The 25163-nt window shown below is 46.2% G+C and overlaps 1 protein-coding gene across 1 annotated transcript; it reads right to left on the bottom strand.

Moving 5' to 3' along the window:
- Positions 1 to 69: 69 nt before the first annotated feature.
- LOC139268824 (uncharacterized) lies at positions 70 to 24641 on the bottom strand. Its single transcript, XM_070887554.1, has 2 exons — positions 21350 to 24641; positions 70 to 2246 (listed from the first exon to the last, which is right to left on the bottom strand). The coding sequence occupies exon 1, from the start codon at positions 23401 to 23403 to the stop codon at positions 22483 to 22485; it is 921 nt and encodes a 306-aa protein (XP_070743655.1). The 5' UTR covers positions 23404 to 24641; the 3' UTR covers positions 70 to 2246; positions 21350 to 22482.
- Positions 24642 to 25163: the final 522 nt, after the last annotated feature.

Consider the following 25163-nt stretch of genomic DNA (forward strand, 5'->3'; position numbering starts at 1 on the left):
CCTCCCCATCTCTGTCGAAATGTCGACTCTCAATTTAACTAGAAAAAATGAAACTCTGACACAAACAGCTCGGTAGATGTCCCTTTAATAGATTTACTTGCTGCAAGGAAAAGTTCTGCTAAGTCAAAGGCTCAGCAAAGACTTCTACAGAGGTTCAAAATCACATTATCTTTATACAGAAGAACAAACAAAGAAATGATGGTTCCATCACGTGTATAAGTTCTGCCCTTGCAGTCAGCAAATACAGATAAGGAGTTCTTCAATCACTTAATTAACGTTACATCCTTGTTTTAATTTCCTACTTATCTATACAGCCTTTATCTAATACTTCTAAGATTTAGCACAGCGACAGTTATTTAGCAGGGAGTATAGTTCTAACAAGACAGGTATGGTAAATTCAAGGTTCCCTCGCTCACACAGATGGCTTCTCCTTTTCTAAATTAGTTGGCTTATCAGTCAAGGTTAATGTATTTATGCAGAAACAGGCTGTCTGCTGCAGGGGCTTCTGGGAGAACTGAGACTCCATTTTGTTTTATTACAAAAGGGTACATTTAACAGAAAATGTAACTTTAAAAGTAAATTTCCACATTCCCTCCTTTGTCCTTTATAAGGACAACTTAATCCAGTCTAATCTTGCACAGTCTTTCTATTTCCATTTCCACACAAGAACCTTCAGTAGTTGTTGCTACCATAACCCTAGCAGTGGTCTCGGTTGGTAATATTGTTTCTCTCAACTTGGCGCAGCAGCACTTAACTAATATAAACAAAAGGTATAAGGCAAAGATTATCAGCAAGAAAATGATCAAACCCTGTACCAAGGAATTTCCCAGGGATCCCAGCCATCCGGATACCCAATTCCACAAAGTGGTACTTCCCTGGCCAATAGTTTGTTTGTACTCTATCACCCTCTTCCTAATATATTCAGCTAGTTTGCTGATCTCTTATGAATTATCCGGGATGTACGTACAGCATTCTTCACCAATTAATGCACATGTCCCTCCCTCCTTGGCTAGGAGATAATCTAGGGCCATACGATTTTGGAGAGCCACCATTCGAATGGCTACCATTTCGTCATGTACCCTTTCGAAGGCCTGGGAAGTTGTGTTGGCTACTGATTCTACTAAATTAGCCAGTTCCCGTAATTGCCATTCGTTCGATGCTATTCCATAGGCTGGTATCATTACCTCGACTATTTCATTTAACCATGTCAAATTCTGTTTAGGTCTATGGCTTCCATAGGCATCCCTTAGAGTCTTTGTCATCCTAATAAAGGGTATCACATATCCTAAATAACAGGACCCCGTCCAGTTGGTTGATAACCATGGGTAGGCTTTATGGCCACAAATAAAGTAAGTGCAATTATAGGATGTCAGTCTCTGGTCCTTCCGTGCCATCCATACTCGAGTGGTCTCCCCGTCCCACCTTTTACCTGAGGTTTTATTAACATAATCCAGTTAAAGGTTGCTATCTTTCTCCCGTCGGCGTGATTTGTCGTGGCTTGCCATTTAGTCATTTGGGGACACTTGCTGCGTCCCACTTCAGGTCCTTTAGTTTCATCACTTACTAAGCATATTATACCTTCAGGATTTCCTTTTCCGGGGATAATACTTAGCAAGGGTAGCTGAAGGCTATTACTATAATTTGGCTGGTACCATCCCTGGAAGGTTGTAAGATCATATCCCACTGACCTCCATTCTGTTAGATCCTTTGTTTCTGACACTTTAGTTAAGTTTGTCCTATTTTGCACTATTAACCATTCTGCCATTTCTGATTCATTAAAGGGGACGGATCTTAGGGGAATACCCCCTTCAGAGTGGACAGGTCCATGGGAACATATCTAACAGTCAGACAAGTTCCTTTCTCGAGCATACTTATGACTCAGTGTCATAAATACATTTTCCTGTAGTTCCCTTTGTTCGTGTTTCCGTACCCCTGGTTCTGTCAATGACACAAAGCACAACCTTGTTGAGCACAGCACTATCAGTCCCCATAGCCCATACAGTTCCTTATTCATTCCTCCTTGTCAGGTGCCCTTTTGCAATGGGACGCATGGATCCATGTTGATCTTTCTTTTATCTTGATTGCAATATTAGTTGCCAGCAAGACCTGGTATGGTCCTTCAAATCTTGTTTGTAGGCTGCTTTTTCTTTTTAAAATTTTGATGTAAGCGAAATGTCCAGGCTCCAGATTATGTATGACACTTTCCCATTGGTTCGACTTGGGCTTCTTTTACCTGTGAATGAAAGCTGGAAATATATTTGGTTAGTGCAATACAATAATTCAACATATTTTCTTCTATTTTATGGATGTCCATTTGTTTTGCAGTAAACGGTGCAATAAAAGGTAGTCATTGGAGACTATCTCATGCGGTGACAAGCCTGTTGTTCTGTTAGTTGCAGATCGCATTACCATCAAAGCTAAGGGCAGCAGTTCTATCCATTTTAGTCCAGTGTCATTGCATAATTTTGCCAGCTTATTTTTTTTAAGCATTCCATTATATCTTTCAACAAGTCCGGCTGATTGTGTATGATGACTGCAATGAAAACGTTGGTTGATCTGTAAAGCTTTACACATTTCTTTTATAACAGTTCCCGTAAAATGTGACCCATTGTCACTAGAAAGCTTTGCGGGAATTCCGAAACGCGGTACGATTTCTTTTAACAAAAATTTAGCAACAGTAGTGGCATCGGCCTTTTTACATGGAAAGGCTTCAATCCATCTAGAGAACACAGCTACAATAACTAATACATACTTAAATCCCATACACATAGGTAATTCAATAAAATCCATTTGTAAATGTACAAAAGGCCCCATTGGATTTGGGTGGGAGGCAGATTCTACTTTTTCCGTCTTACCCGGATTCATTTGTCTGACAGGTAACACAATTTTCACAGATTTGTTTTGCAACTACCGAAATACCTGGTGCATACTAAGGTTTGGCAGATGGAATACAATGTCGGAAAGTGTGAGGTCATCCACCTTGGGAAAAAAAACAGTAAAAGGGAATATTATTTGAATGGGGAGAAATTACAACATGCTGCGGTGCAGAGGGACCTGGGGGTCCTTGTGCATGAATCCCAAAAAGTTAGTTTGCAGGTGCAGCAGGTAATCAGGAAGGCGAATGGAATGTTGGCCTTCATTGCGAGAGGGATGGAGTACAAAAGCAGGGAGGTTCTGCTGCAACTGTACAGGGTATTGGTAAGGCCGCACCTGGAGTACTGCGTGCAGTTTTGGTCACCTTACTTAAGGGAGGATATACTAGCTTTGGAGAGGGTGCAGAGTCGATTCACTATGCTGATTCCGGAGATGAGGGGGTTACCTTATGATGATAGATTGAGTAGACTGGGTCTTTACTTGTTGGAGTTCAGAAGGATGAGGGGTGATCTTATAGAAACATTTAAAATAATGAAAGGGATAGACAAGATAGAGGCAGAGAGGTTGTTTCCACTGGTCGGGGAGACTAGAACTAGGGGGCACAACCTCAAAATACAGGGGAGCCAATTTAAAACCGAGCTGAGAAGGAATTTCTTCTCCCAGAGGGTTGTGAATCTGTGGAATTCTCTGCCCAAGGAAGCAGTTGAGACTAGCTCATTGAATATATTCAAGTCACAGATCGATAGATTTTTAACCAATAAGGGAATTAAGGGTTACGGGGAGCGGGCGGGTAAGTGGAGCTGAGTCCACGGCCAGATCAGCCATGATCTTGTTGAATGGCGGAGCAGGCTCGAGGGGCTAGATGGCCTACTCCTGTTCCTAATTCTTATGTTCTTATGTTCTTATACCAAGTTGCCAAAATATAATCTGCCACCCCCCTTTTTTAGTATTTGTATTTATTGTTGGATTACAAAATGTCAAATATGGTAATACTGTTTTTTTTTTAAATCGGACTTCTCATTTATGCTTATAGTGATTCACAGATCACAGAATGCAAAGTACTTGTTTTATAATTGTGTGCCTAACTTCTGGTTTAGAAACCGAACATCAAAAACTCCAATCTTTTGCTCTGTAACTTCAATTTATGAGACAGTGTCTCATAAATTACAACCTTTTAAGCTATAGCTTCTGGCACAGCAATTGTGTAATTTCATGAAGAGGCTTCCAAACCCCAAGATTTTTTTTTCCCAATACATCCAAAATGTTTATCAAGGAGAATCACTTGAAATATCTCAAATTCCAATTTAAATATTTTACTGCCAATTTTCTAATTTAAAAATCTCTTTACTGAGCCAGAAGCTTTCGCGTCAAGGTTTTACACAAAGGAAAATGGGAGCATACTCCCCCAGCCTGCAGCCTCGAGAGAGAGAGACCCCCACAGGCTTCTTTTTTTAAAGGCATTACAACTTCCCATCCCCGTTCTTTATCTCACTCCTCGACTAAATGTATTGTCTTTCAACCCAATGCAATTAATGATTGCATGTTTTCTTTCGACAAGTAAGTGAGCGTGTCAAATAAATTCTCTTTTTTTTAAAGTGCCGGGACCATGCATTTTTTAATCTTTTGCTCAACAAACCTATATCCTTTGGGCATTTCCTAGCTCCGTAACTTATCATCCAAATAAATCCACACCTGCGTTTTTAACTTAAAACTTCCTATATACAGGACAACACTACAAAGGGTTAAAAAAAACTTTCACTCTGTTTGAAAAAGTGGGTGGAGCTAATACAGCAGACAACGCCACCAGTTTCCCAAACAGGCTTACATTCATTCCGCAGTCAAGAATTTTACACAAGCACTCTCACTCAAAGACAGACATTCACAAAAGTCTCTCTCCACTCGACAAAGTTTATTGTTTGGCCGGCTCTATTTTTAGATCCATACATCACTATCAGGTTTTTCTTTTTTTTTTCATATTGATTTACTTCCTCCGTTATTTTTACGTGGGCTCGAAGAATCGGAAGCCAGGCCCCCTTTTTTTTTATTACTGAACCATCGGGTGGAAATGGCTTGTTTTTACCCTTAGTCCACTTTACCCAATTTTTAGGTGGTCAATTGAAGACTGACCACAATTCTGGAGCATAAAATAGGCTGGTGTGCCCTTTGGTGGTGTTTTCTTGCTCCAGCGCCCATTCTGGATGATTAAGATTTTTCAGTTTCTGATCTCACAATCCTTTCGGTCAACGAGTTCTCTACGCCCACTTCTCCTGGCCGTTACATAGCCTAAAAAGACTCTTAATTCGGGCTCAGTCTGGGTGTTTGAGATATTTTGACACGAACCAACCGTAGTTGATCAATCAGTCACTGTTTCCTTTCTCAATCAATCCTTGTTTTTCCGAATCACAATTTTCCCTAGTGACTCTTCCCGTTTCGTTAATTGCAATGTCGCACAAAAGTACTGAACACAACAGTATAACAAGGACAATTAAGACAAACAACATCCACGCGGGTATCCACATCATAGCCTTAAACTCTATCTAAACATATAGTCAATTCTCAGTCTGCGTGTTACGCCATTACAGACTGAGCCCTTAACTTATCTAAAATGGTCCTATCGCACAAGGACCCGGATCCTATCGCACAAGGACCCCATCCCTTCTAAGGCAGTCCTATCACACAAGGAACTTTCCTTTAGGGACTTGTATTATCCTATCGCACAAGGATAATTCCCTTTTTAGTCTTATCACATAAGGACCCTGATCCTATCGCACAAGGATCATCAATCGATAGCGCTCTTTTTACCTTAAACTAATGAAGATCTCCCCAGGCTGTTTCCAGATCGGATATTTTCAGGATCAGATCCCTTCTGCCTTCAAGCCAAGAAGGAAATGATTAAAAAATAACTTTAGCTCTTAAATGTCGAGTCTCGTAGATCGCAGTACCTCCACTGTGGACAACAGATTACATATGCGATTCACCAGTAAACAGACCCTTTGCGAGCAAAAGGCTCACCTTACTCTGGCCAGTTAAGCCCTTCACTGAAGAGGCACTATGCCCGCATCCATTTACTCACAGAATAGAGGGTGAGCGATCTCGGTGGGACCTCCAAGAAACTGTCGAAATCTCGACTCTTAATTTAACTAGAAAAAATGAAATTCTGACATAAACAGCTCGGTAGATGTCCCTTTAATAGATTTACTTGCTGCAAGGAAAAGTTCTGCTAAGTCAAAGGCTCAGCAAAGACTTCTACAGAGATTCAAAATCACATTATCTTTATACAGAAGAACAAACAAAGAAATTATGGTTCCATCATGTGTATCAGTTCTGCCTTACGGTCAGCAAATACAAGTAAGGAGTTCTTCAATCACTTAATTAACATTACATCCTTGTTTTAATTTCCTACTTATCTATACAGCCTTTATCTAATACTTCTAAGATTTAGCACAGCGACAGTTATTTAGCAGGGAGTATAGTTCTAACAAGACAGGGAGGGTAAATTCAAGGTTCCCTCACTCACACAGATGGCCTCTCCTTTTCTAAATTAGTTGGCTTATCAGTCAAGGTTAATGTATTTATGCAGAAACAGGCTGTCTGCTGCAGGGGCTTCTGGGAGAACTGAGACTCCATTTTGTTTTATTACAAAAGGGTACATTTAACAGAAAATGTAACTTTAAAAGTAAATTTCCACATCTCCCGCTCAACCCCGTTTCCCCCTCCCCATCTCCCCCTCAACCCCTCTCCCCCCTCCCCATCTCCATTTCAACCCTTCTCACCCCCCCCCCCTCCTGTAAAGTCCTGTCCCTGCAGTACAGACGCACACGAGGCACATGCTGAAGTCAAGGCCACTCTGGACCTGCACCTTTATTTCACAGCTCTTGAATGCCACACTTGCCTGAGACCTGCCTTTATATACCTGTGTGGAACAGGTATGCAGTGTCTCCTGCAAGTGCACCCCTGGTGGTAAGGTATGCTTGTGGTTACAAGTCATAATTAGTTACAGTCATGTATAGTATGGTAAGATACAGTTATGTACAGTAATGTGAGATACATGACATCACCCTCCCCCAAGGTCTTATTGTCTTTATAGATTCAGTCTCTCAGGTGGTCTATGCTCTCGTGTGGAGCGTCTTAGTTGTAGTTCAGTTGTTTGCCTTGGTGCCTGTTTTTCTTTCGGTGTGATTGTTGGTATCTCGCCTGGGCTGTCTGTTTCGTTCAGTATGATTGTTGGTATCTCGCCTGGGCTGTCTGTTGAGATACCCTTTCCTCAGGTTGTTCCCTCTGTCTGTCCACCAGGTGTGGTGTGAGTTCCACATTGTAGTCTGCCTCTGGTTCTGCAGTATTGTTGGTGAATCTACTTTTTACTTGGTCTACATGCCTCCGGCGGGTTTGGCCATTGTCCATTTGTACCACCAGTAGCCTGTTTCCTTCCTTGCCTGTTACTGTCCCTGCAAGCCATTTGAGACCCCTGCCATAGTTTAGCACAAATACTTTGTCCCCTATCTGATTCCACCTCCCTCTCGAATTTCGGTCATGGTACTCAGTTAGCTTACAGCGCTTTGCCTCAACGATTTCATGCATGTCTGGGAGGATTAATGAGAGCCTTGTCTTTAAGGTCCGTTTCATCAATAGTTGCGCGGGGGGAACCCCAGTCAATGAATGCGGACGAGATCTGTATGCCAGCAGCAGTCGCGACAGGCGGCCCTGCAGTGTGGGGCCTTGGATTTTAAGCATGCCTTGTTTAATGATTTGCACTGCTCACTCCGCCTGGCCATTGAAGGCCGGCTTGAACGGTGCCGTCTTAACGTGATTTATGCCATGGTCAACTATAAAATCTTGGAATTCTGCGCTGGTGAAGCACGGACTATTATCACTGACCAATGTCAGGAATTCCGTGCGTTGCAAACATGCTTCCAAGGCTCTCCATAGTGGTGGAGGTGGTGCTCGAGTTTAAAATGGTGCATTCGATCCACTTAGAAAATGCATCTACAACTACGAGGAACATTTTGCCCATGAATGGGCCCGCATAGTCTACATGCACCCGCGACCACGGTTTGGTGGGCCAGGGCCAGGAGCTCGGGGGGGCCTCCCTGGGGGCATTACTGAGTTGGGCACAAATGGTGCACCGTCGGACGCAGAGCTCCAAGTCCGCATCGATGCCGGGCCACCAGACGTGGAATTTGGCTATGGCCTTCATGAGAACGATCCCCGGGTGCTCGCGATGGAGCTCCCGGACCAATGCCTCTCTGCCTCGCAGAGGCATGACTATTTGGCTGCCCCACATCAGGCAGTCCGCCTGTAGTGATAGTTCATGCATGCGCCTATGGAAAGGTTTAATCTCCTCGGGGCAGGCATCGCGAGCCTCTGCCCAGTCACCAGTTAAGATACCTCGTTTGACTAATGATAACTGATCGTCCAGGCTCTGATTTGGCGAGCCGTCATGGGCGAACCTGTGGACTCAAAGGCATTGATTGCCATCACTATCTATTAGTCCTGTTCATCAGACCCTTCCGTGGTCGCCAGAGGTAGCCTGCTAAGCGCGTCGGCACAGTTGTCTGTGCCTGGTCTGTGCCTTATTGTGTAGTCGTAAGACGCCAGCATGACTGCCCACCGTTGAATGCGCGCCGCGGCGTTGGCGTTTATTGCCTTGCTCTCGGATAGCAGGGACGTGAGGGGCTTGTGGTCGGTTTCTAACGCGAACTTGGCCCCGAAAAGGTATTGGGGCATCTTTTTGACACCGTACACGCATGCGAGCGCCTCCTTCTCCACCATACTGTACCCGCACTCCGCCCGCGAAAGTGACCTGGAGGCATAAGCTATGGGTTGTAATTTACCCGCACCATTGACATGCTGTAAAATGCACCCGACCCCGTACGCTGATGCATCACATGTAAGAACTATCTTTTTACCTGGATCAAAAAAAGCCAAAACACTGTTGGAACATAGAAGGTTGCGTGCCTTGTTGAAGGCGCGTTCCTGGGCGTCCCCCCAAAACCAATCGCACCCCTTTCTGAGTAGCACGTGGAGGGCCTCCAGCAGAGTGCTCAAGTTCTGCACAAAGTTCCCAAAGTAATTGAGTAGCCCGAGAAAGACGCACAGTTCTGAGACATTCCGGGTCCTGGGTGCCAGGCGAATCGCTTCGGTTTTGGATTCTGTTGGGCGGATTCCATTAGCGGCAATCCTTCTGCCCAAAAATTCAACCTCGGGCGCGAGAAACAGATACTTGGATTTCTTAACTCTTAGGCCTACCCGATCCAACCGCTTTAGTACTTCCTCCAAATTGCGGAGATGGGAGTCGGTGTGCCTGCCCGTGATAAGTATGTCATCTTGAAACACAACCGTCCCCGGGATGGACTTGAGCAGACTCTCCATGTTGCGCTGGAATATAGCAGCTGCCGACCTGATGCCGAATGGGCATCGATTGTACATGAAAAGGCCTCGATGTGTGTTGATGGTGGTGAGTAGCTTAGACTCTTCGGTCAGTTCTTGATTCATGTACGCAGATGTGAGGTCTAGTTTCGAGAAAAGTTTACCTCCAGCCAGTGTGGCAAATAAGTCCTCCGCTCTGGGCAGCGGGTATTGGTCCTGTAGGGAGACTCTGTTTATGGTAGATTTGTAATCCCCACAGATTCATATGGATCCATCAGGCTTCATGTCTGGGACGATGGGACTTGCCCAGTCGCTAAATTCCACGGGTGAGATAATGCCTTCCCGCAGAAGCCTGTCCAGTTCATGTTCAATCTTTTCCCTCATCACATAAGGCACAGCTCTAGCCTTGTGATGGACCGGTCTGGCATCCTGTGTGATGTAGATTTTAACTTTAGCCCCTTTGAAGGTGCCCACACCTGGCTGAAAGAGTTGTTCAAATCGACTTAGAACTATTGAGCAGGAGGTCCGTTCCTCTGACGACATGGCGTGAACATCATCCCCTTTCCAATTTAGTTTTGCCAGCCAGCTCCTCCCCAGCAGTGCTGGGAGATCTCCGGGGACAATCCACAGGGGAAGTCGGTTCACTTTCACTTTGTGTGTGACTGAGAGCATGGCGCTGCCAAGGACTGGGACGATTTCTTTGGTGCAGGTCCTTAGTTTGGTGTCAACCCTTGTGAGTTTTGGTCTGTTGCTTTTGTGCAGCTGTTCAAATTATTGAGCGCTCATGAGAGATTGACTCGCTCCTGTATCCAGCTCCATGTTGACGGGTATCCCGTTGAGTAGGACCCTCATCATTATTGGAGGCGTCTTGTTGTAAGAACAGTGTCCATTGATCGTGTTGACCCGTTGTACTTCGGTGTCCCGGGCACTGTCCCCACTGTCTTCTGGTCCGCTTTCCGACCCTTCCGATTCGTATACCAGCTGAGCTGCTGTTTTTCTGCACATGCGAGCCAGATGCCCTGTATAGTTGCAGTTTCTGAAAACGGCATGCTGAAATCGACACCTCCTTGATGAGTGCCTTACCCCACATCTCCAGCACAGACCGCTTCCATTGTTTCCGAAGGATGAGCTGCGTCTGGCTGATCTCTCTTGAGCTTCTCTCAGTTTGTAGTTGATTGCTCGCATTGTAGGTTTTGATAAGGTGTGAACGGCCGTTCATGTGGCCCTTGATGGCTTCAGGCGCCGCTGCCAGCTGTTGAGGGCCTGCTCTCCTGCCTTTGTCTGTGTGTGGGGGTAGCGGCTTGTTTCACGCTGTGGACCCCTTGTTCCAATGTTGCGTTAGTTGTCGTACCCGCAGTGTAGATCAACCTCGTTTCTTCTTCTCCTGCCAAGAATGTCTGTGCGACCAGTGCTGCTGCCTCTAGGGTCAAGTTCTTGGTCTCTATGAGCTTTCGGAATATGCCTGCGTGGCCTATTCCTTCAATAAAAAAGTCTCTCAGTACTTCTCTCCTTAGTTCATCGGAGAACTCACATAAACTAGCCAGCCTCCGAAATTCCGTCACAAAGTCAGGTATGCTCTGGCCCACACAGCATCTGTAGTTGTAGAACCTGTGTCTGGCCATGTGTAGGCTGCTCGCTGGCTTCAGGTGGTCTCTTACCAGTGTGCCCAACTCTTCAAACGACTTGCTTGCTGGTTTCTCGGGTGCCAGCAGGTCCTTCATTAAGGCGTATGTTTTCGAGCCACAGCTGGTCAAGAGATGGGCTCTTCTCTTGTCTGCCTTATCGTCGCCCAACCAGTCTTTGGTTACAAAGCTTTGCTGGAGCCTTTCTATAAAGTCCTCCCAATTGTCTCCAGCATTGTATTTTTCATCTGAGCCGTTGGTCGCCATTCTGTGGATTCTGTGATCCCGTAACTCGTCGCCACTGTAAAGTCCTGTCCCTGCAGTACAGACTCACACGAGGCACATGCTGAAGTCAAGGTCACTCAGGACCTGCACCTTTATTTCACAGCTCTCGAATGCCACACTTGCCTGAGACCTGTCTTTATATACCTATGTGGAACAGGTATGCAGTGTCTCCTGCAAGTACACCCCTGGTGGTAAGTTATGCTTCTGGCTACAGGTCATAATTAGTTACAGTCATGTATAGCATGGTAAGATACAGTTATGTACAGTAATGTGAGATACATGCCATCCCCCTCCACCCCTCCCCCCCACCCACCCCACTGCCCCCGGCACCCCTTCCCCAGTTGGGTCAACGCGGAGAGGGAGTGAGGACCACGGCGGCCAACCGAGGGGCCGAAGCTGGGCCCGAAATGCTGCGCAACGACCCGGCTGCGTTCTGCGCATGCGTGGCACAGAAGCCTACTGCGCAGCATTTCAGGCCCAGCTTCGGCGCCTTGGTCAGCTGCCATGCTCCTCGCTCCCTCTCCACGCCGACCCAATCAGAGGTGTGAAGTACCGGAGGCAATGGGGAGAGGAGGAGCGGCCGGCCCCAGGACGCAGTGCACTGACCCGACCTCTAAGGGGACAACGGAGGCAGCAGGGAGAAGAGGAGCAGCCAGCCCCAGGACACAGCGCGGGTCGCGACCTCCCTGCCGGAATGATGCCGGATCAGGGATGTTGCAGGACCAAAGAGTCCCGGACTGGAGAGGTACAATCTGTATAGGCGTCAAAAGAGACGACCAGGGCCTGTGCCTAAAACAAATGTTGGACCCTTTCCATATACAAGTAAAGTTGGAGTTGCCATTGGTGGTGATGTAGAAATCTAAATGGGCCATAACAGGAGTGCCGAGTGGAGGATCCATATCGGCCTCCTCCTAAGGTCCACACCATCACAGAAGCCAATCTTCAGCCAATTCGATTCACTCCGCGTGATATCAATAAACGACTGAGTGCACTGGATACTGCAAAGGCTATGGTCTCCGACAACATCCCGGCTGTTATAAGAACATAAGAAATAGGAGCAGGATTAGGCATTTGGCCCCTCGAGCCTGCTCCGCCATTTAATAAGATCATGGCTGATCTGATCATGGACTCAGCTCCACTTCCCTGCCTGCTCCCCATAACCCTTTATTCCCATATTCGTGCTGAAGACTTCTGCTCTAGAACTAGTTGTGCCTCTAGCCAAGCTGTTCCAGTCCAGCTACAACACTGGCATTTTACCCGACAATGTGGAAAATTGCCCAGGTATGTCCTGTCTACAAAAAGCAGGACAAATTCAATCTGGTCAATTACCACCCCATCAGACTATTCTTAATCATCAGCAAAGTGATGGAAGGTGTCGTCGACAGTGCTATCAAGCGGCACTTACTCACTAATAACCTGCTCCCAGCTGCTCAGTTTTGGTTCTGCCAGGAGCACTCAGTTCCAGACCTCATTACAGCCTTGATCCAAACATGGACAAAAGAGCTGAATTCCAGAGGTGAGGTAAGAGTGACTGCCCTTAACATCAAGACAGCATTTGGCCTAGTGTGGCATCCAGGAGCCCTAGTAAAATTGAAGTCAATGGGAAAACTCTCTACTGGCTGGAGTCATACCTAGCACAAAGGAAGATGGTTGTGGTGGTTGGAGGTCAATCTTCTCAGCCCTAGGACATTGCTGCAGGATTTCCTCAGGGCAGTGTCCTAGGCCCAACCATCTTCAGCTGCTTCATCAATGACCTTCCCTCCATCATAAGATCAGAAGTGGGGATGTTCACTGATGACTGCACAGTGTTCTGTTCCATTCACAATGAAGCAGTCCGTGCCCGCATGCAGCAAGACCTGGACGACATTCAGGCTTGAGCTGATAAGTGGCAAGTAACATTCACACTACACAAGTGCCAGGCAATGACTATCTCCAACAAGCGAGAGTCTAACCACAGCCCCTTGACATTCAGCGGCATTGGCATTGCCGAATCACCCACCATCAACAGCTGGGGGTCACCATCGACCAGAAACCTAACTGGACCAGCCACATAAATACTGTGGCAATAAGAGCGGGTCAGAGGCTGGGTATTCTGTGGTGAGTGTCTCACCTCCTGACTCCCCAAAGCCTTTCCACCATCTACAAGGCACAAGTCAGGAGTGTGATGGAATACTCTCCACTTGCCTTGATGAGTGCAGCTCCAACAACACTCAAGAAGCTTGACACCATCCAGGACAAAGCATCTCGCTTGATTGGCACCTATTCCACCACCATCAACATTCACTCCCTCCACGCACCGTGGCTGCAGTGTGTACCATCTACAAGATGCACTGCAACAACTCGCCAAGGCTTCTTCGGCAGCAACTCCCAAACCCACAACCTCGACCACCTAGAAGGACAAGGGCAGCAGGTGCATGGGAACACCATCACCTGCAAGTTCCCCTCCAAATTACACACCATCCTGACCTGGAAATATATCACCGTTCCTTCATCGTCGCTGGGTCAAAATCCTGAATCTCGTTACCTAACAGCACTGTGGGGGTAACTTCAGCACACAGACTGCAGCGGTTCAAGAAAGCAGCTCACCACCACCTTCTCAAGGGTTAGGGATGGGCAATAAATGCTGGCCTTACCAGCGACATCCACATCCCAAAAACAAATAAAAATAAATTACAGTGTCAGGATGGGGAAGGGGCCAGGCGCCTTTGCATCAGGGCACTATTTTGCTTATTCACCAGCTACTATGTGCTGCCTAAAAAATATTTATCCTTATAATTCTAAAAGAATGTCTAAATTTCTGTCCTTTCAAAATGTTAAAGGAGCGTCAAGAGCAGGGCTAATAAGGCTGTAGCTTTAGGCCCTAATATTTTTAGGCCCTCGACTTTAGGCCCTAATTTTTATAACATTAACCCTAAATCTTTGTCACAAGGTTGTTTAAGCAATATCATATATAACTGCATAATTATATCTTCAGAGGTGCAAAATATTGCGTCCTTATGGCTCAAAGCGTGTATAAAATTCTGTGACAATCTTGAAACATGTATAAATATCCAAAAAAACTTCACCCAGAGAGTTATGTACGCTGTTCATAGGATAAATGCATAAATAATATCAGGTTTAGTAAGTGTGAATGCTTACGAAAGGATGAAGAATTTTCATTTATCTTTTGAAATTGGAAATGTAGATGTCAAAGTCAAATGTCAAAAGTATTTAGTAGAGTATGTATGTCCTCATAGATACCTCTAGATATCCCTCATAGATACCCCTAGATAAACTTATTAGAAACTACTAGGGGTAAAACAGGAATATTCCAAATTAAGTCAGAAAAACTATATTGAATTATGCATTTGTTTTTTTGGGGAGGGCAGCTTCAATAAGCCCTTGTGACCCTTAGCTGCTCTCTTTTTCCTATATTCTTATGTTATTCTGACCTGTGTTATCAAGTCAAGTAGTTTTTGAGTCAAGATAGTCATCTCAATATTGTTTTCTTTGGGAAAAATTGATTCACTAAAATACTTTCTAGCCTGGCTTTCTAAATTTTAAATTTTGCAGTTCAGGTAACTATGTAAGGATTAGGCTTTGCCATCCCCTCGTTTTATCAACTTGTCAGCATTTGTCCTCATGACATCATCAGAATGACAACACATTATTTACTGTTAGGTTGCTCATATATGTGCGCCAAACAAACCATTTTTAATATATTTTTTTATGTGTCATAATATTTTAACGTTCATTATTGTCGATATGTATGTAACATTTTCATTCATTTTTAGAATTGGCTTCAAATGGTTAATCTGTTTCCGAAATTGTTTTTAAGACGTTGGGCCTAGTGTAATGATCATTCAGCATGTGGAAGAAAGGAGGAATCCCAAAACTGAAGGAGTCCGACAAAGAGAAGCAGTGCTGAAAGGAACTCCCTCTCACTTAACTTCTTTTGCTCCCACTAAATCTAATGAGGATATTCTGCTGCACCTGATGACAAGGACCTGCCTCATGTATCTTCGCTACATGTAGCAAATATGTAGGCAAATTTCTGTGAAGTCCAAGAACCATAGGGTAGTAATAGTAAGCGATTTCAACTATCCTAATAGTGATGGGGACAAATATAGTGTGAAGGGTATAGATGGTGCAGAATTCTTAAAATGCATTCAAGAAAACTTTTTTAGTCAGTATGTAACAAGCCCAACACGGGAGGGGGCGGTTCTGGATTCAGTTTTGGGGAATGAAGCTGGGCAGGTGGAAGGGGTATTAGTGGGAGAGCATCATCATCATAAGCAGTCCCTCAGAATCGAGGAAGACTTGCTTCCATCCTTAACATGAGTTCTTAGGTGGCTGAACAGTCCAATACAAGAACCACAGACTCTGTCACAGATGAGACAGATAGTCATTGAGGGAAGGGGTGGGTGGGACTGGTTTGCTGCACGCTCGTTCCGCTTCCTGCGCTTAATTTCTGCATGCTCTCAGCGATGAGACTCAAGGTGCTCAGCGCCCTCCTGAATGCACTTCCTCCACTTAGGGCGGTCTTTGGCCAGGGACTCCTAGGTGTCAGTGGGGATGTTGCACTTTATCAGGGAGGCTTTGAGGGTGTCCTTATAACGTTTCTGCTGCCCGCCAGTGGGAGAGCACTTGGGTGCCAGTGGCCATAACTCAGTCAGATTCAAGGTAGTTATGGATAAGGACAAGGATAAACCAGGAATAAAAGTCCCAAATTGTGGAAAAGCTAACTTTGCTAAGTTGAGAAGTGATTTGGCTACAGTGGACTGGGAACAGCTACTTGTAGGTAAATCAGTGCCGGAACAGTGGGAGGCATTCAAGGAGAAGATCCGGAGGGCTCAGGCCAAACATGTGCCCTTAAAGAATAAGGGTGGGAATAACAATTTTAGAGCCCCCTGGATGTCTAGGGCCTTACAGGGGAGGATAAAGAAAAAAAGGGAAGCTTATGTCATATACTGGCAGTTAAATACTGTAGAATCTCTGGAGGAATATAAAAAGTTCAGAGGTAAAATTAAAAAGGATATTAAGAATGCTAAGAGAGAACCTGAAAGATTCTTGGCAAGTAAAATTAAAGAAAACCCAAAGATGTTCTATTATTTTATTAAGAGCATGAGGATAACTAAAGAAAGAGTAGGGCCTATAAGAGACCATGAGGGTAATCTCTGTGTGGTTCTTAATGAATACTTTGCATCTGTTTTCACAAAGGAAAGGGGCAATGCAGATATTGCTATCGAGGAGGAATGTGAAATTCTGGCTGAAATAAACATAGTGAGAAACGAGGTATTAAGGAGTTTAGCAGCTTTGAAAGTGGATAAGTCCCCAGGCCCAGATGAAATGCATCCCAGGCTGTTGAGCGAAATAAAAGAGGAAATAGCAGAGGCCTTGACCATCATTTTCCAGTCCGCTTTGGATTTGGGCATGATCCCGGAGGACTGGAGGACTGCTAATGTGGTACCCTTGTTTAAGAAGGAAGAAAGGGATAGGCCGAGTAATTACAAGCCTGTTAGCCTAACCTCAGTGTTGGGAAAATTATTGGAAAAAATCCTGAAGGACAGGATAAATCTACATTTGGAAAGGCAAGGATTAATTAGGGACAGTCAGCACGGATTTGTTAAGGGAAGATGGTGTTTGATTAACCTGATTGTATTTTTCGAGGAGGTAATCAGGAGGGTCGATGAAGGTAGTGCGTACGATGTAGTGTACGATTTAGCAAAGTTTTTGATAAGGTCCACATGGCAGACTGGCCACGAAAGTAAAAGCCCATGGGATCCAGGGCAAAGTGGCAAGTTGGATCCAAAATTGGCTTAGAGGTAGGAAGCAAAGATCAATGGTTGATGGATGTTTTTGTGACTGGAAGGATGTTTCCAGTGAGGTTCTGCAGGGCTCAGTACTGGGTCCCTTGCTTTTTGTGGTATACATCAATGAATATAGGGGGTAAAATTAAGAAGTTTGCAGATGACACTAAAATTGGCTGTGTGTTTGATAATCATGGACTGCAGGAAGATATCAATCAACTGGTCAGGTGGGCAGAACAGTGGCAAATGGAATTTAATTCAGAGGAGTGTGAGGGAATACACTTGGGGAGGACTAATAAGGAAACAGTATACACATTAAACAGTCGGCCACTTAGAAGTGTAGATGAACAAAGGAACCTTGGAGTGCTTGTCCACAGATTCCTGAAAGTAGCAGGCCAGGTGGTTAAGGTGGTTAAGAAGGCATACGGAAAGCTTGCCTTTATTGGCCGAGGCATAAAATGCAAGAGCAGGGAGGTTATGCTTAAATTGTATAATACTCTGGTTAGGCCACAGCTGGAATACTGCGTGCAGTTCTGCGTGATTGCACTGGAGAGGGTGCAGAGGAGATTCACGAGTATGCTGCCTGGAATGGGGAATCTTAGCGAGGAGGACAAATTAGATAGGCTGGATTTGTTCTCCTTGGAACAGAGGAGGCTGAGAGGAGACCTCATTGAGGTGTACAAAATATTGAGGGGCCTGGATATAGTGAACAGCAGGGGCCTATTTCCCTTGTTGGAGGGGTCTATTACAAGGGGGCATAGTTTTAAGGTGGTTGGTGAAAGGTTCAGAGGGGATTTGAAAGGAAGCTTCTTCACGCAGAGGGTTGTGGGGGTCTGGAACTCACTGCCTGGAAGGGTGGTAGTGGCAGAAACTCTCACCACATTTAAAAGGTGCTTAGATGGACACTTGAAGTGCCGTAACCCGCAGGGTTATGGACCTAGAGCTGGTAAGTGGGATTAGACCGGATAACCTCCTGTTGGCTGGCGCAAATATAATGGTAAGTACAGCAGGGAATCGAATATAGCCTGAATGATCTCTGGACTAGTTTCGATCGCCTGGATGGGTCAGAGAGGAATTTTCCCAGAGTTTTTTCCCCAATTGCCCTGGGTTTTTATCTGGGGTTTTATCTGTTTTTTGCCTCTCCCAGGAGATCGCATGGCTTCGGTTGGGGTGGAGTGTAAAATGTTGCAATGCATAGGGTGTCGCAGTTGTGTGAGGTGGACTGGTTGGGCCGGATGCTCTTTACCTTTCCGCCATTGTTCATAGGTTTATATGTAACCTTCAGGGCTGCTGACCGAGGGCCATGTGGCTCTTTGTCGGCCGGCGCGGACACGATGGGCCAAAATAGCCTCCTTCTGCGCTGTAAATTTCTATGTTTCTACATGAACATGCAGCTGCAGTTGTTTCGCCCCAATCCTCTGAAGATGAGACAGTATCCTGCTCTAACGACCCAGGCAAGTGGGACATCACCTCAAAGGACCTTGTTGAATATTGGACTGAGAAGGGGCCACAAGAATGCTAGAACTTGGATTCTGACTTTGCAGTTACAAAAGGTGAGTACACCGAGCAGAATCGTTATCTGACCAAATCAATTTCGAATATGTGAAGCCCAACAAACAGACTGACAATCGAGAATGGCTTATCTATTTACCTTCTACAAGAAAAGTGTACTGTTTTCATTGCCGCTTGTTTTCTGAAGGCAAAAAGTGTGGCATGTTCTGTGAAGGCTTCAATGATTGGAAGAATACTGCATACATAGTGTAAAGTCCTTATTCAATAGTATAAAACCACATGAGGCACATCCTGGGGACAAGGTCACACACAGACCTCAACTCTTTATTTACAGCACAAAGACAACCCAACCCTGCATGGGACCTCCCTTTATATACCTGGGTGCCCAGGTATCGGGCAATCTCCCACAAGTGCACCTCTTGTGGTCAAGGTGTGCATCAAGGTCAAGTGTGTACAGTAATACAGTGGTGTTATATACATGACATCACCTCCCCCCCAAAGTCTTATTGGGATCATAGGTTTAGTCTTTCAGGTGGTCTACGCTCCCTCGTGGAACGTCGCAGTTGGGGTTCTGGTTGTTGGATACAAACGTGTGTGTCTGTCATCTGTGGTGATTCCGGCCTGTCCGGGCTGACCGCAGGGACTGTGCATTCTGCTGATTGCTCTTGTTGTTCGTTCACTGGCGGTGGTGTGAGTTTCAACTCGTGGTCTTCTTCAGGTTCCTCCGTGTCGATGCTGAACCATTTTTTTACTTAGTCCAGATGTGTCATGTATTTAACCATCTTGCAATGACATAGTCATGTAACTGTAACTCGTGTACACTGTACCTGTACCCTAGAAATGTACACCCTGACCACAGGGGGTGAACTTGCGGCAGACACTCCTCACCTGGGTTTCCAGGTATAAAAGGGGAGGTCCCACCCAGGGTCAGCACTCCTTGGTCCTGGAAATAAAGGTGAAGGTCACAGAGTGACCGTGTCTGATATATATATGCCTTGTGTGAGTTTGTAGTAAGGTGCAGGGACATTACAAGATGCTTGCGGCATATCTGACCATTGTTGAGTTTTACCACAATGACCCTATTCCCCTCTTTGTCAATTACAGTACCACCAAGCCATTTGGGCACAATGTCGTGATTGAGGACAAATACGGGATCATTTATTTCTATACACCTCCCCCTTGAATTACGGTCACGGTACTCGTTTTGGGACTGGCGCTTGCCCTTAACAATAACAGTCAGGACTGGGTGAATGAGGGACAACCGAGTTTTGAGTGTCCGTTTCATTAGTAGCTCTGCAGGCAGGACCCCTGTGAGCGAGTGCGGTCGGGATCTATCGGCCAGCAGGAGGCACGATAGGCGGCATTGTCGGGAGGGTCCTTGGATCCTGAGCTTACCTTGCTTAATGATTTGGACCGCACGTTCCGCCTGGCCATTGGAGGCCGGCTTGAACGTCGCTGTCCTGACGTGGTTAATGCCATTACCCGACATGAACTCCCGGAATTCATAGCTTGTGAAGCATGGGCCATTATCACTAACCAGGATGTCCGGCAAGCCATAGATTGCGAAGATCGCACGTAGGCTTTCCATGGTGGTGGATGTCGTGTATGAATTCAAAATGGTGCACGCGATCCATTTCGAGTATGCGTCCACCACGATGAGAAACATTTTTCCCATGAACGGGCCCGCGTAGTCTACATGAATGCGTGACCATGGCCTGGTGGGCCAGGGCCACGGGCTGAGCGGGGTCTCCCTGGGGGCATTACCCAGCTGTGTACCTGCGAATACAGTGTTCCAGGTCTGAATCAATCCCAGGCCACCAAACGTGTGACCGGGCAATGGCCTTCATCAGCACGATGCCTGGGTGCTCTCTGTGGAGTTCCCTGATGAATGCCTCCCTCCCCTTCTGGGGCATAATTACCTGACTGCCCCATAGTAGGCAGTCGGCCTGGATGGAGAGCTTATCCATCCATCTGTGGAAGGGTCTGACCTCCTCAGGGCCTGCTCCGTGTGCGGGCGCCCAATCCCCAGTCAGAACACATTTCTTAATCAGGGAAAGGAGGGGATCTCTGTTTTTCCAGATTTTGATCTGGTGGGCTGTGATGCGGGAGCCTGCACTGTCAAAGGCATCGACAGCCATGACCATCTCAGCGCTTTGCTCTGCTGCCCCCTCTGTGGTGGCCAGCGGAAGCCTGCTGAGCGCGTCTGCACAATTTTCAGTGCCGGGCCGGTGCCGAATTGTGTAGTCATAAGCAGCCAGCGTGAGGGCCCATTGCTGTATGCGAGCTGGTGCATTGGCATTGACAGCCTTGCTGTCTGACAACAGGGACGTTAATGGCTTGTGGTCTGGTTCTAATTCAAATTTCCTACCAAAGAGGTACTGATGCATTTTTTTCACACCATAGACACATGCAAGCGCTCCTTTCTCAACCATGGCATATCCCTGTTCTGCTTGAGAGAGTGACCTGGAGACATAAGCCACAGGTTGTAGTTGACCCTCAGCATTGCCCTGCTGCAACACGCACCCAACCCCATAGGATGATGCATCACATGTCAGAACCAATTTTTTACAGGGATCGTACAGGGTCAACAACTTGTTTGAACAAAGTAAGTTCTGCACCCGATCGAAAGCCGGTTCCTGACCAAAACCAATCGCACCCCTTACGTAGGAGCTCATGTAGCAGCTCCAACAATGTGCTCAAGTTTGGCAGAAAGTTCCCGAAATAGTTCAACAGTCCCAGGAATGAACGCAACTCCGATATGTTGCAGGGCCTGGGTGCTCGTCGAATTGCCTCTGTTTTGGATTCAGTGGGCTGAATCCCATCTGCAGCAACCCTCCTGCCCAGAAACTCAACCTCATGAGCTAAAAACACACATTTAGAATTCTTGAGTCATAGGCCTACCCGGTCCAGTCGGCGTAGCACCTCCTCCAGGTTGTGGAGGTGTTCCTCGGTGTCTCGACCCGTGATGAGGATGTCGTCCTGAAATACGATTGTTCCAGGTATGGATTTGAGCAGGCTTTCCATGTTTCTTTGAAAAATCGCGGCCGCTGACCAAATGCCAAACGGACACCAGTCCCTTGTGCGCGGTGATGGTGGTCAGTAGTTTAGATTCGTTGGCCAGTTCCTGAGTCATATAGGCTGAAGTGAGGTCCAACTTGGTGAACAGCTTGCCACCTGCCAGCGTGGCGAAAAGGTCCTCCACTCTCGGGAGTGTGTATTGATCTTGTAGGGACACCCGATTGATAGTGGCCTTGTAGTCGCCACAGATCCTGACAGAACCATCCGCTTGTAGGACGGGAACGATGGGGCTTGCCCAGTCGCTGAATTCAATCGCCGAGATGATGCCCTCTCTCAACAGCTGGTCCAACTCGCTCTTGATTTTTTCATGCATCACATACGGCACCGCTCTGGCTTTGTGATGCACCGGCTTGGCATTCGGGGTGATGTGTATCGCTACTTTAGTGCCTTTGAAAGTCCCGACGCCAGGTTGAAATAGTGAATCGAATTGTTGTAGGACTTGTGAGCACGAACTTCGCACCACAGACGACATTGCGTGAACGTCCCCCCCATTTCCAGTTCATCTTGGCTAACCAGCTCCTCCCTAACAGTGCGGGACGATTGCCCGGGACAATCCAGAGTGGCAGCCAATTCACTAGTCCATTATGTGTGACAGCCAACACTGCACTGCCTGGCACCGGAATAATCTCTTTAGTGTACGTCTGTAATTGTGTCTCAATGCGTTCTAGTTTGGGTTTACTGGCTTTGATAGGCCATAGTTTCTCGAATTGCCAAATGCCCATGAGTGAATGGCTGGCCCCTGTGTCCAGCTCCATGCGTACTGGGATGCCTTTTAGTAAAACCCTCATCATCATTGGTGGCGTTCTGCTGTATGCACTGTGAATATTCGCCACATGGACCCGCTGAACTTCGGCGTCCATCGATTTGCCCCAAAAGTCATCCTGCCTCAAAGAACCCTCTTCTGGTTCATCCGCCTCATATATTAGTCTGGTTGCAGGCTTCCTGCACATTCGAGCTCAGTGGCCAGGGAGATTGCAGTTCCTGCAGACAAACTGTTGGAATCTGCAAGATCTGGCTGAGTGTTTACCCCCACACCTCCAGCATGAGTTAAAGTTTCCATTGTTGGGAACAAAGGAACTATGGCCAGGCATTCCGCGCTGAATGTCCCTTTGACTGCTCTTAAGTACCCTATTAGTGGGTGTCAATGGCCCCATCCCGGGCCGCATTGTCCACTGTGATGGCGTAAAAGTCCGTTCAGCCTGCCATCGTCTCTGTGGAAAACCTACTCTGGGGTCTATGGCTGCCTGGGAGGTGTCGGACTGCCCCTGCCTGCCTGAAGGGTGCTGAGTCACTTTAATAATATTGACTCCCTGATCCATCGCCGTATTGGGGGCAAAATTCCGTGCATATATCATTTTCGTCTCTTCCTTCCCCACCATGAAAGTTTGAGCCATCAACGCCGCCGCTTCCAAGGTCAAATCCTTGGTCTCAATTAATTTACGGAAAATTCCCGCATGACCGATGCCCTTGAAAAAGAAGTCCCTTAGTATCTCCCCACTACAGGCATCTGTGAACTTACAGAGGCTGGCCAAACGCCGAAGGTCCGCTACAAAGTCTGGTATGCTCTGTCCTTCACGACATCTGTGGGTGTAGAATCTGCGTCGGGCCATATGTACGCTGCTCGCCGGTTTGAGGTGCTCCCCGATTAACTTGCTGAGCTCCTCAAAGGTTTTGTCCACTGGCTTTTCGGGTGCCAGTAAGTCCTTCATGAGTGCGTAAGTCTTTGGCCCGCAGCTGGTCAAGAGGTGAGCCCTGCACTTGTCAGCCGCCGCATCCCCCAGCCATTCCTTCGTAACAAAACTCAGCTGAAGCCTCTCAACAAAATCATCCCAATCTTCCCCAACACAGTACCGTTCTTCTGTGCGACCGGCGGCCATTCTCGTGGGTCGTGAATTACCATTTCTTGTCGCCACTGTAAAGTCCCTACTCAATAGTATAAAACCACACGAGACACATCCTGGGGACAAGGTCACACACAGACCTCAACTCTTTATTTACAGCACAAAGACAACCCAACCCTGCGTGGGACCTCCCTTTATATACCTGGGTGCCCAGATATGGGGCAGTCTCCCACAAGTGCACCTCTTGTGGTCAAGGTGTGCATCAAGGTCAAGTGTGCACAGTAATACAGTGGTGTTACATAAATGACACATAGATAATCATGCAATGAGTGAGCAGCATCCATTGTCAGTGGGTATATATCGTGGCCAAAAGAAAGTCAACGGCAGAATTGATTCTCAAGTGGAAAAACAGTTTTTGGAAGCTCGATCATATTGGAAGAATGTCCTGAGACGTGTAATTGAAACCACTGTTTTCCTTGCTGAGCCTGGTCAGCCATTCTGTAGCTCAGCTCAGACTTTTGGACCAAAACACAATGGCAACTATCTTGGCATTCTGGAACTGATTGCTAAATTCGACTCTTTCTTGGCTCAGCACATCAATGAGCACGGAAATCATGGAAAAGGCCATACATCATATTTATCAAAGACAATTTCTGATGAATTCATTGCACTGCTGACAAAGAAGACCCTATCAGCAATTGTTGATGAGACCAAGGATGCAGGGTACTTTTCAGTGTCTGTAGACTCAACACCAGATGTGTCACACACAGATCAGCTCTCAGTTATCTTATGTTATGTGCTACCCAGCGGACCAGTGGAACGTTTCATGACCTTCATAAGCATCACTAGCCATACAGGGGAGAAACTTGCCTCATACCTACTTGACTTTCCCACCGAAAATGGTATTGACTTCAGTCTTTGTCGTGGCCAAAGCAACGATAATGCCTCCAATATGGGTGGTAAATATTCAGGGATGCAGCAAAGATAAAAGAGCACAACACTTTGGTTGATCACATACCATGCGCAGCACACTCACTCAATCTTGTTGGCCAGTCTGCTGCGAGGTGTTGCGTTGAAGCAGTTTTATTTTTTGGAGAATAATAGAATTATAGAATTTTTTCACTGCATCAATCAGCCGTTGGAAGATTCTTATAGATTCACTACCAAAGGGATGTCTAGTGCACAAATCACTCTCTGGGACACGGTGGAGTGCCAACGCTGAAGCTGTGAAGGCACTCATTCTGGGATATTGCAACATCCTCCAATCCCCAGAAAGAATCAAAGATGATGAATTTCAAAAGCCACCAACAAGAAAAGATGCAAAGATACTGAGTGATGCAATGCATAATACAACAATTGTACATCTCTGTCTGGCGTAAAAATAAAACGGGGAAGGTGGCTCAACCGTGGCTAACAAGGGAAATTAGGGATAGTGTTAAATCCAAGAAAGAGGCATATAAATTGGCCAGAAAAAGCAGCAAACCTGAGGACTGGGAGAAATTTAGAATTCAGCAGAGGAGGATTAAGGGTTTAGTTAGGAGGGGGAAAATAGAGTATGAGAGTAAGCTTGCAGGGAACATAAAAACTGACTGCAAAAGCTTCTATAGATATGTGAAGAGAAAAAGATTATTGAAGACTAATATAGTTCCTTCGCAGTCAGAATCAGGAGAATCCATAATGGAAACAAGGAAATGGCAGATCAATTGAACAAATACTTTGGTTCTGTCTTCACTAAGGAAGACATGAATAACCTCCCGAAAATACTAGGGGACAGAGGGTCTTGCAAGAAGGAGGAA

This window comes from Pristiophorus japonicus, chromosome 8, assembly GCF_044704955.1.
Source record: "Pristiophorus japonicus isolate sPriJap1 chromosome 8, sPriJap1.hap1, whole genome shotgun sequence".
Lineage (NCBI taxonomy): Eukaryota > Metazoa > Chordata > Chondrichthyes > Pristiophoridae > Pristiophorus > Pristiophorus japonicus.